This window comes from Rhinoraja longicauda, chromosome 18 (genome assembly GCF_053455715.1).
Source record: "Rhinoraja longicauda isolate Sanriku21f chromosome 18, sRhiLon1.1, whole genome shotgun sequence".
Taxonomy (NCBI): Eukaryota; Metazoa; Chordata; class Chondrichthyes; order Rajiformes; family Arhynchobatidae; genus Rhinoraja; species Rhinoraja longicauda.
In genome coordinates, this window is record NC_135970.1 from 64971 (window position 1) to 77900 (window position 12930).

The 12930-nt window shown below is 45.0% G+C and overlaps 1 protein-coding gene across 3 annotated transcripts in view; it reads right to left on the reverse strand.

Moving 5' to 3' along the window:
• The window catches only part of LOC144602188 (tripartite motif-containing protein 66-like), a 255557-nt gene that overhangs the window by 25827 nt on the left and 216800 nt on the right, over positions 1-12930 (reverse strand). For all 3 annotated transcript variants that reach the window (XM_078414925.1, XM_078414926.1, XM_078414924.1), the window contains one exon: positions 10017-10092. In XM_078414925.1, coding sequence (XP_078271051.1) covers positions 10017-10092 — 76 coding nt within the window. The remainder of the gene's footprint in view (positions 1-10016; positions 10093-12930) is intronic.

Here is a 12930-nt window from a genome sequence, read left to right on the forward strand (position 1 = left end):
TGCTCACAGATGCTGCCAATCAGGCACCTGATTGTCAGCACCTGGGGGTACCAGAAGCTCAAAACAAGAGTCAATAGCAACAGCAGAATAAGCTGTTTGGCATTGGCAGAGATTTGGCAATTTTTTCATGGGCGCAACCCATATACTCAGCTCTGCTGCTCATCCCACAAATGCATGTTCCTTACAAATATGGCACCATTTAAAAGGGAAATAAACAGGCTTTCCAACGGTATAAGATTTATTGCCAAGAAGCATTGTTACAACAAAGAAATAATCTACCAAACTCAAATTTCCTTACTTTTTGTGCTATGTTAGTAACTCAGGAGAGAATAGGCTCTCTCAGAAACCAAAACACTCATCTCTGTGTGAAGGTATAGAAGAAATTGCAGGCACCCTGACTGATATATCAATAGGCAACAGACAATAGACAATAGGTGCAGGAGTAGACCATTCAGCCCTTCGAGCCAGCACCACCATTCAATGTGATCATGGCTGATCATTCACAATCAGTACCCCGTTCCTGCCTTCTCCCCATACCCCCTGACTCGATCTAGCTCTATCTAGCTCTCTCTTGAAAGCATCCAGAGAATTGACCTCCATTCCCTTCTGAGGCAGAGAATTCCACAGATTTGCAACTCTCTGACTGAAAAAGTTTTTCCTCATCTCCATTCTAAATGGCCTACCCCTTATTCTTAAACTGGTTCTGGTTCTGGCCTCCCCCAACATTGGGAACATGTTTCCTGCCTCTAATGTGTCCAATCCCTTAATAATCTTATATGTTTCAATAAGGTCCCCTCTCATCCTTCTAAATTCCAGCATATACAAGCCTAGCCGCTCCAGTCTTTCAACATACGACAGTCCCACCATTCCGGGAATTAACCTAGTGAACCTACGCTGCACGCCCTCAATAGCAAGAATATCCTTCCTCAAATTTGGAGACCAAAACTGCGCACAGTACTCCAGGTGCGGTCTCACTAGGGCCCTGTACAACTGTAGAAGCACATCAATCATCAATCATCATTAGATATGGGTGAGCTGCTGGAAAACTGGTGGGTGGCTAATGCAGTGCCTTTATTGAAGAAGGGCTGCATGGAAAACCCTGGGAACTACAGGCCAGTGAGCCAAACATCTGTGGTTGACAAGTTACTGGAGAACATGTTGAGGGATGTTATTAGTTTAGTTTTGAGATACAGCATGGAAACAGGCCCTTCGGCCAACCGAGTCCATGCCGACCATTGATCACCCTTTCACACTAGTTCTGTTATCCCACTTTCCCAACACATTTGGGACCATTTTCTAGAGACAATTAACCTACAGACTCACACGTCTCTGGGTTGTGAGCAAAAACCGGAGCACCTGGAGGAAAAGGATGCAGGAAAAAAAACTGCAGCTGCTGGTTTAAATCGAAGGTAGACACAAAATGCTGGAGCCTCTCAGGAGAGAAGGAATGGGTGACATTTCGGGTCGAGACCCTTCTTCAGACAGGGGAGGGGAGGGGGCAGGACAAAGATAAGATGTAGTAGGAGAACAACAAATTATCCTCCAACATTTCCGCCACCTCCAACGGGACCCCACTACTGGCCACATCTGCCCATCTCCACCCCTTTCTGCTTTCCGCAGAGATCGTTTGCTCCACAACTCCCTGGTCCACTCGTCCCTTCCCACCCAAACCACCCCCTCCCCAGGCACTTTCCCCTGCAACCGCAGGAGATGCAACACCTGTCCCTTTACCTCCCCCCTCGACTCCATCCAAGGACCCAAACAGTCTTTCCAGGTGAGCCAGAGGTTCACCTGCATGTCCTCCAACCCCATCTATTGTATCCGCTGTTCCAGATGTCAACTTCTGTACATCGGCGAGAGGCATCAAGCGCAGGCTCGGCGATGTCTTCGCTCAACACCTCCACTCAGTCCACCTTAACCAACCTGATCTCCCAGTGGCTCAGCACTTTAACTCCCCCTCACATTCCCAATCTGACCTTTCGGTCCTGGGCCTTCTCCATTGTCAGAGTGAGGCCCAGCGCAAATTGGAGGAACAGCACCTCATATTTCGCTTGGGCAGTTTACACCCCAGCGGTTTGAACATTGACTTCTCCCACTGCTTTTCCTCTCTATCCCCTCCCCATTCCCAGTTCTCCCACTAGTCTTCATGTCTCTAATACATCCTATCTTTGTCCCACGCCCTCCCCTGACATCAGTCTGAAGAAGTCTCGACCAGAAACGTCGCCCATTCCTTTTTTCCTGAGATGCTGCCTGACCCGCTGAGTTACTCCAGCATTTTGCGCACCTGGAGGAAGCCCATGCAGTCACTGGGAGAAGATGATTCACACTTCACACAAGCAACCACAAGGTTTGATGAGGGCAGAACCGTTGATGCTGTCTATGTGGATTTCAGCTTGACATTGATAAGGTTCCTCATGGTATGCTGCTCTGGAAGGTTAGATCACGTAGGATCCAAGGAGAGCTAGCCTACTGAATAGAAACAAAATGCTGGAGCAACCCGCTGAGTTACTCCAACATTTTGTCTATCTTTGGTTTAAACCAGCATTTGCAGTTCCTTCCTACACATCTGGATAGTAAATTGGCTTCATGGAAGGAAGCAGATGGTGATGATGGATGACTATTTTCCAGACTGGATCCTGTAACGACTGCTGTGCCTCAGGGATCTGTGCTGGGCCCATTGCTGTTTGCGATCAATATCAATCATTTGGATGAGTATGCCAGGCATAATTAGTAAGTCGGCACATTTGTACGTTTGCTAAAGTGTTGTCGAACACAGAGGGATCTAGGAGAGCAGATACTTGTAATTGATAGTTAGGGTGCTCAAGAAGGCATTAGTTACATTGGCCTTCACCAGTGGGGGTATTGAGCATATTAGTTGGCATGTTAGGTTGTAGTTGCACAAGACATTGATGAGGCTACATTTGGAATATTGTGCTCAATTTTGGTCACCCAGCTATGGGAAAGATGGGTTTTTTTTTTAAGGTGGGACGAGTGCAGAGAGGATTTGGGAGGATGTTGCCAGGACTTTAGGGCCTGAGTTATAGGGAAAGGTTGGACTGGTGAGGACTTTATTCCCTGGAGCGCAGGAGATGAGGGTTGATCTTACAGAAATGTATAAGATCACGAGGAGAATGGAGAGGGTAAATGCATCCTTTTTCACACAGAGGGTGATGGGCAAATGGAATGCGCTGCCGGGAGAGGTAATTGAGATAGGTACGAAAACAAATCTTAAAAAACATTTGGACAGGTACATGGATAGGGAAGGTTTAGAGAGATATGGGCCAAACAGGTGGGACTAGTGTAAATGGGGCTTCATGGTCGGCGAGGGTGAGTTAGTTTCCATGTTGTATGACTCTATGTTGCATTGATCTTATGCTGTTATGGTCACAATGGTGAGGGCAGGAACCGGGAGATACGGGACCTGAATGTGTGGCTGAGGAGCTGGTGTAGGGGGCAGGGATTTAGATTCTTAGACCACTGGGATCTGTTTTGGGGTAAGGGGGAATCGTACAAAAGGGATGGGCTGCACCTCAACAGGCGGGGGACCGGGGGGTGGGGGGTTCAAATGGGATAGACAAGGATGGAGTTAAAGGGAAAGAGAATATAGGAAAAATTAAGAAAGACCCGAGAATTAACGGGATAGAAAACTCACAAAGCAGTAGGAGAGAATGGCCAAGTGTAATAGGAATCAATGTGGGAGCTGAGATGAGCAAAGGATTAAAAGTACTATATATGAATGCGCAAAGTATAACAGGATGAGCTTGAGGCTCAGTTAGAGGTTGGTAGATATGACATTGTGGGGATTACAGAGACGTGGCTGCAGAAGGATTGGGACTGGGAACTGAATATTCAGGGTTATACATCCTATAGAAAGGACAGGCAGGTGGGCAGAGGAGGTGGGGTAGCTCTGTTGGTGAGGGATGGAATTCAGTCCCTTGCGAGGGGTGACATAGGGACTGATGATGTAGAGTCGTTGTGGATAGAGTTGAGGAGTTGTAAAGGTAAGAAGACACTAATGGGAGTTATGTACAGACCCCCAAACAGTAGCCTGTATATAAGGTGTAAGTTGCAGCAGGAGTTAAAATTGTCATGTAACAAAGGTAATGCCACTGTAGTTATGGGGGATTTCAATATGCAGGCAGACTGGGAAAATCAGGTTGGTTCTGGATCCCAAGAAAGGAAATTTGTAGTGCCTCCGAGATGGATTCTTAGAGCAGCTTGTTCTCTAGCCTACCAGAGAGAAGGCAATTCTGGATTTAGTGTTGTCCAATTAGCCAGATTTAATAAGGAACTCGAGGCAAACGAACCGCTTGGAGGTAGTGACTAATGATTAATATGATTAGTTTTAATCTGCAATTTGAGAGGGCAAAGGTTAAACCAGGAATATCAGTGTTGCAGTTGAACAAAGGGGACTATGAAGGCATGAGAGAGGAGCTGGCCAAGGTCGACTGGAAAGGGATCCTAGCAGGAATGACGGTGGAACAGCAATGGCGGGAATTTCATGGGCATAATCCAGAAGATGCAGGATCATTTCATTCTAAAGAGGAAGAAAGATTCTCAGGGGAGTAAGAGGCAACCGTGGCTGGCAAGGGAAGTTAGGGATGGAATAAAACTAAAAGAAAAGATGTATAACACAGCAAAGAGTAGCGGGTAGCCAGAGGAGTGGGCAACTTTTAAAGGACAACATAAGATAACAAAAAGGGCAATACAGGCTGAAAAGATGAGGTACGATGCTAAGTTGGCCAAGAATATAAAGAAGGACAGTAAAAGCTTCTTTAGATATGTTAAGAGAAAAAGATTAGTAAAGACAAATGTGGGTCCCTTGAAGGCAGACACGGGTGAAATTATTATGGGTAACAAGGAAATGGCAGAAGAGTTGAACAGGTACTTCGGATCTGTCTTCACTAAGGAAGACACAAACAATCTCCCAGATGTACTGGAGGACAGAGGATCTAGCGGGATAGAGGAACTGAAAGAAATTTGCATTAGGCAAGAAATAGTATTGGGTAGACTGATGGGACTGAAGGTTGATAAATGCCCAGGGCCTGATGGTCTGCATCCCAGGGTCCTCAAGGAGGTGGCTCTAGAAATAGTGGACGCATTGGTGATCATTTTCCAATGTTCAATAGATTCATGATCAGTTCCTGTGGATTGGAGGATAGCTAATGTTATCCCACTTTTCAAGAAAGGAGCGCGAGAGTAAACGGGGAATTACAGACCAGTTAGCCTGACATCGGTGGTGGGAAATATGCTGGAGTGAATTATTAAAGAGGTAATAACGCCACATTTGGATAGCGGTAAAAAGATTGGTCCAAGTCAGCATGGATTTATGAATGGATGAAGGAGTGCGAGTGGATATAGTGTATCTAGACTGTCAGAAAGCCTTTGATAAGGTACAAGAGCATCGAGTATAGAAGTTGGGATGTAATGTTGAAATTGTACAGGGCATTGGTGAGGCCAAATCTGGAGTATGGTGTGCAGTTCTGGTCGCCAAATTATAGGAAGGATGTCGACAAAATGGAGAGGGTACAGAGGAGATTTACTAGAATGTTGCCTGGGTTTCAGCACTTAGGCTACAGAGAGAGGTTGAACAGGTTGGGTCTTTATTCTTTGGAGCGTAGAAGGTTGAGGGGGGACTTGATAGAGGTTTTAAAATTTTGAGAGGGACGGACAGAGTTGACGTGGGTAGGCTTTTCCCTTTGAGAGTGGGGAAGATTCCAACAAGGGGACATAGCTTCAGAATTGAGGGACAAAGGTTTAGGGGTAACATGAGGGGGAACTTCTTTACTCAGAGGGTTGTGGCTGTATGGAATGGGCTTCCGGTGGAAGTGGTGGAGGCTGGCTCGATTTTATTATTTAAGAGTAAATTGGATAGGTATATGGAAAGGAGGGGATTGGAGGGTTATGGTCTGAGTGCAGGTAGATGAGACTAGGTCAGGGAGAATGGTCGGCGTGGACTGGTAGGGCCGGACAGGCCTGTTTCCATGCTGTAGTTGTTATATGTTATATATGTTATATGTAGGTTGGTGAGCAAAATTAGAGCACATGGTATTGTGGGTAGGGTGTTGACATGGTTAGAAAATTGGTTGGCAGACAGGAAGCAAAGAGTAGGAATAAACGGGCCCTTTTCAGAATAGCGGGCAGTGGAAAAGGCTCAGTGCTGTAGCCGCAACTAGTTACTATATATATTAATGATTTGGATGAAGGAATTAAAACTAACTCTAGCAAGTTTGCGGATGACACAAAGCTGGGTGGCAGTGTGAACTGCGAAGAGGATATTAGGAGATTGCAGGGTGACTTGGTCAGATTGAGTGAGTGGGCTGATGCATGGCAGATGCAATAGACAATAGACAATAGACAATAGACAATAGGTGCAGGAGTAGGCCATTCAGCCCTTCGAGCCAGCACCGCCATTCAATGCGATCATGGCTGATCACTATCAATCGGTACCCCGTTCCTGCCTTCTCCCCATACCCCCTCACTCCGCTATCCTTAAGAGCTCTATCCAGCTCTCTCTTGAAAGCATCCAACGAACTGGCCTCCACTGCCTTCTGAGGCAGAGAATTCCACACCTTCACCACCCTCTGACTGAAAAAGTTCTTCCTCATCTCCGTTCTAAATGGCCTACCCCTTATTCTCAAACTGTGGCCCCTTGTTCTGGACTCCCCCAACATTGGGAACATGTTATCTGCCTCTAATGTGTCCAATCCCCTAATTATCTTATATGTTTCAATAAGATCCCCCCTCATCCTTCTAAATTCCAGTGTATACAAGCCCAATCGCTCCAGCCTTTCAACATACGACAGTCCCGCCATTCCGGGAATTAATCTAGTGAACCTACGCTGCACGCCCTCCATAGCAAGAATATCCTTCCTCAAATTTGGAGACCAAAACTGCACACAGTACTCCAGGTGCGGTCTCACCAGGGCCCGGTACAACTGTAGAAGGACCTCTTTGCTCCTATACTCAACTCCTCTTGTTACGAAGGCCAACATTCCATTGGCTTTCTTCACTGCCTGCTGAACCTGCATGCTTCCTTTCATTGACTGATGCACTAGGACACCCAGATCTCGTTGAACTCCCCCTCCTCCTAACTTGACACCATTCAGATAATAATCTGCCTTTCTATTCTTACTTCCAAAGTGAATAACCTCACACTTATCTACATTAAACTGCATCTGCCATGTATCCGCCCACTCACACAACCTGTCCAGGTCACCCTGCAGCCTTATTGCATCTTCCTCACAATTCACACTACCCCCCAACTTAGTATCATCTGCAAATTTGCTAATGGTACTTTTAATCCCTTCGTCTAAGTCATTAATGTATATCGTAAATAGCTGGGGTCCCAGCACCGAACCTTGCGGTACCCCACTGGTCACTGCCTGCCATTCCGAAAGGGACCCATTTATCCCCACTCTTTGCTTTCTGTCTGTTAACCAATTTTCTATCCATGTCAGTACCCTACCCCCAATACCATGTGCCCTAATTTTGCCCACTAATCTCCTATGTGGGACCTTGTCGAAGGCTTTCTGAAAGTCGAGGTACACCACATCCACTGACTCTCCCTTGTCAATTTTCCTAGTTACATCCTCAAAAAATTCCAGTAGATTTGTCAAGCATGATTTCCCCTTCGTAAATCCATGCTGACTCGGAACGATCCCGTTACTGCTATCCAAATGCTCAGCAATTTCGTCTTTTATAATTGACTCCAGCATTTTCCCCACCACTGATGTCAGACTAACTGGTCTATAATTACCCGTTTTCTCTCTCCCTCCTTTCTTAAAAAGTGGGATAACATTTGCTATTCTCCAATCCACAGGAACTGATCCTGAATCTATAGAACATTGAAAAATGATCTCCAATGCTTCCACTATTTCTAGAGCCACCTCCTTAAGTACTCTGGGATGCAGACCATCAGGCCCTGGGGATTTATCAGCCTTCAGTCCCATCAGTCTACCCAAAACCATTTCCTGCCTAATGTGGATTTCCTTCAGTTCCTCCATCACCCTAGGTTCTCCGGCCCCTAGAACATTTGGGAGATTGTGTGTATCTTCCTCAGTGAAGACAGATCCAAAGTAACGGTTTAACTCGTCTGCCATTTCTTTGTTCCCCATAATAAATTCCCCTGCTTCTGTCTTCAAGGGACCCACATTTGCCTTGACTATTTTTTTCCTCTTCACGTACCTAAAAAAACTTTTGCTATCCTCCTTTATATTATTGGCTAGTTTACCCTCGTACCTCATCTTTTCTCCTCGTATTGCCTTTTTAGTTAACTTTTGTTGCTCTTTAAAAGAGTCCCAATCCTCTGTCTTCCCACTCTTCTTTGCTATGTTATACTTCCTCTCCTTAATTTTTATGCTGTCCCTGACTTCCCTTGTCAGCCACAGGTGTCTCTTACTCCCCTTAGAGTCTTTCCACCTCTTTGGAATAAATTGATCCTGCAACCTCTGCATTATTCCCAGGAATACCTGCAATTGCTGTTCTACCGTCTTCCCTGCTAGGGCCTCCTTCCAATCAATTTTGGCCAGCTCCCGCCTCATGCCTCTGTAATCCCCTTTGCTATACTGTAATACCGACACTTCCGATTTTCCCTTCTGCCTTTCCATTTGCAGAGTAAAACTTATCATGTTGTGATCACTGCCTCCTAATGGCTCTTTTACCTCTAGTCCCCTTATCAGATCAGGATCATTACACAACACTAAATCCAGAATTGCCTTCTCCCTGGTAGGCTCCAGTACATGCTGTTCTAAGAATCCATCTCGAAGGCACTCTACAAACTCTCTTTCCTGGGGTCCATTTCCAACCTGATTTTCCCAGTCTACCTGCATGTTGAAATCTCCCATAACCACCGTAGCATTACATTTTTGACACGCCAATTTTATCTCCTGATTTAACTTGCACCCTAAGTCGAGGCTACTGTTTGGGGGCCTATAGATAACTCCCATTAGGGTCTTTTTACCCTTACAATTTCTCATTTCTATCCATACTGATTCAACATCTCCTGATTCTATGTCACCCCTTGCAAGGGAATGAATATCATTCCTTACCATCAGAGCAACCCCACCCCCTCTGCCCACCTGTCTGTCTTTTCTATACGTTGTGTAGTATAATGTAGATAAATGTGAGGTTATCCACTTTAGTGGCAAAAATAAGGAAGCAGATTATTATCTCAATGGTGTCAGATTAGGTAAAGGGGAAGTGCAGCGAGACCTGGGTGTCCTTGTACACCAGTCACTGAAAGTAAGCGTGCAGGTACAGCAGGGAGTGAAGAAAGCTAATGGCATGTTGGCCTTCATAACGAGAGGATTTGAGTACAAGAGCAAAGAAGTCCTTCTAAAGTTGTATAGGGCCTTGGTGAGACCACAGATGGAGTATTGTGTGAAGTTTTGGTCTCCTAATTTGAGGAAGGACAGTGTAGTTTCACGAGGTTAATCCCTGGGATGGAGGGACTGTCATATGAGGAAAGATTGGAAAGACTAGGCTTGTATTCACTGGAGTTTAGAAGGATGAGAGGGGATCTTATAGAGATATATAAAATTATAAAAGGACTCGACAAGATAGATGCAGGAAAAATGTTCCCAATGTTGGGGGACTCCAGAACCAGGGGGACAGTCATAGAATAAAGGAGAGGCCATTTAAAACTGAGGTGAGAAGAAACTTTTTCACCCAGGGAGTTGTGAATTTGTGGAATTCTCTGCCACAGAAGGCAGTGGAGGCCAATTCACTGGATGAATTTAAAAGAGTGTTAAATAGAGCTTTTGGGGCTAGTGGAATCAAAGGCTATGGGGAGAAGGCAGGCATGGGTTACTGATTGTGGATGATCAGCCATGATCACAATGAATGGCGGTGCTGGCTCAAAGGGCCAAATGGCCTCCTCCTGCACCTATTTTCTATGTTTCTAATAGGGTGAATATCTATCTCTGTTCCATGAATCACTCTGAATCTATATATTCAACTGATCACACTTCTGTTCTGTCTCGTATATATTTTGTCCATCATCCATCACTTGTTACCTCTGGTTTGCTTTGTCACATGGTGTTTCATCCAGTGAATTCATTGTTGAATCTGGAGATCCATTGACTCTCGGATCTAGTTAAAGCAATATAAAGCAAAGCACAATTATACCATCAATAGATTGGAGATACAGCATAGAAACTGGTCCTTCGGCCCTTTGATTACCCTTTCACACTAGTTCTGTTTTTTCCACTTTTGCAGCCACTCCTTACACACTAGGGGTAGTTTACAAAGGTGAATTAACCTTATAGGCTTTTCTTTGGGATGTAGAAGGAAATTGGAGCACTCAGAGGAAACCCACGTGGTCACAGGGTGAACATGCAAACATCGTCAAACTGGAATAAACTATCGCCGTAATACTGTTTGCAAAAAATAGCAGAATGATTGAACGGAGATGTGTAGGGTTTTAGACAGTGTGGTGGGGACCTGGAGCTCATTATTCAGGCTGGTGGTGGAGGTAGGTATTTTGGTGGCATTTAAGGAGCTTTTAGATAGGCACATGGGACATTGACTTTCAGAAAGCCTTCGACAAGGTCCCACATAGGAGATTAGTGGGCAAAATTAGAGCACATGGTATTGGGGGTAGGGTACTGACATGGAAAGAAAATTGGTTGGCAGCCAGAAAGCAAAGAGTGGGGATAAATGGGTCCCTTTCAGAATGGCAGGCAGTGACTAGTGGGGTACCGCAAGACTCGGTGCTGGGACCACAGCTATTTACAATATACATTAATGACTTGGATGAAGGGATTAAAGGTAACATTAGCAAATTTGCAGATGACACAAAGCTGGGTGGCGGTGTGAACTGTGAGGAAGATGCTATGAGGTTGCAGGGTGACTTGGACAGGTTGTGTGAGTGGGCAGATGCAGTTTAATGTGGATAAATGTGAGGTTATCCACTTTGGTGGTAAGAACAGGAAGGCAGATTATTATCTGAATGGTGTCAAGTTAGGAAAAGGGGAAATACAACGAGATCTGGGTGTCCTAGTGCATCAGTCACTGCAAGGAAGCATGCAGGTACAGCAGGCGGTGAAGAAATCCAATGGAATGATGGCCTTCATAACAGGGGGAGTTGAGTATAGCAGCAAAAAGGTCCTTCTGCAGTTGTACAGGGCCCTAGTGAGACCACACCTGGAGTATTGTGTGCAGTTTTGGTCTCCAAACTTGAGGAAGTACATTCTTGCTATTGAAGGAGTGCAGCGTAGGTTCACAAGGTTAATTCCCGGAATGGCGGGACTGTCGTATGTTGAAAGACTGGAGCGACTGGGCTTGTCTACTCTGGAATTTAGAAGGATGAGAGGGGATCTTATCGAAACATATAAGATTATTAAGGGATTGGACACGCAAGAGGCATGTTGTAGGAGTCCCGAACCAGGGGCCACAGTTTAAGAATAAGGGGTAGGCCATTTAGAACAGAGATGAGGAAGAACTTTTTCACTCAGAGAGTTGTAAATCTGTGGAATTCTTTGCCTCAGAAGGCAGTGGAGGCCAATTCTCTGGATGCTTTCAAGAGAGAGTTCGATAGAGCTCTTAATGATAGCTGAGTCAGGGGAGAAGGCAGGAACGGGGTACTGATTGTGCATGACCAGCCATGGTCACGTTAAATGGTGGTGCTGGCTCGAGGAGCTGAATGGCCCTTTTGTTTATTGTCTATTGTGCTGGGAATAGAGGGATATAGATCGTGTACAGATCGTACACGAGGGATATAGAGGGAATAGAGGGATATAGATCGTGTACAGATCGTTCACGAGGGATATAGAGGGAATAGAGGGATATAGATCGTGTACAGATCGTACACGAGGGATATAGAGGGAATAGAGGGATATAGATCGTGTACAGGCAGATGGGATCAGTTTAACTTGGTATCATGTTTGCCACAAACATTGTGCGTCGAAGGCCCATTCTTGTGCTGTACTGTTCCATGTTCTATGTTCTACTTACATGCCAGGTTTTAAAATCAACTTATATGAAAAATAGATCCAGACACTAGTAACCCTCATCTGCAAGTTGACAGTTTAGGTTTTATAGACCGCCTCTCCCTATCAATTGGAGAGGAGTAAAGTCATCTATTTGTGAGCATTTGTCCAATACACACTGCAAAATGTATAGAATCATACAGGCCCTTCAGCCCAACTTGCCCATGCTGACCAAGATACCCCATCTACACTCGTTCCATCTGTCTGCATTTTGCCCATGCCTCTCTAAAGCTTCCCTCTCCAAATGACTTTTCAGCGATGTTTGCAAGAACATTCAGTTACAATAAATATCAGATGTGACCAGAATATTTTGCTTGTTTAATCTTTATGCCCATATTGGTAAATCAAGAAGCAAGGTTGAAAACATTGTACACAAACACAAATCAATAACAAGTAAGATTACGAATGGGTTGAACATGCCATTGAATTAACAATTCTGTGAATAGTACACTTCAGCTGAATATTTTACCTAACACAATGAACAATATATTCATTTCATATATCTAATTTCCTTGTGGAACATGTGTTCTATGATACCACCTCCTTTGTCCAGTGCCTGACATCATCCCCTTTCAACCCAACCAATAAAAAGGAACCTTGAAGTTTTGACTAGCAATCAGGGTGGAGAATGTGACAGGTTTTGAGTACAGGTGTAAGGAAGTCTTCACGCGACAGTATGTGGAGTATTTGACCTAACTGAAGAAAGGAAGTGCTTATCATGGATGGGTGCAAGTAGTGCATCAAAGATTCACGACTGGTTCGAGGACGGCAGTGCCACGTGAGGAGAGATTGCGTAGACAGCGATTGTAATACTTCTGGAGTTCACAAGAATAAGAGGAGATTTCCCTGCTTTTATTAAAGGGTTTAACACATTAGATGCAGATGGTTTCCCCTGACTGAGGAGCCTAATGCCAGGGATCACAGTTTGAGAATAAGAAGG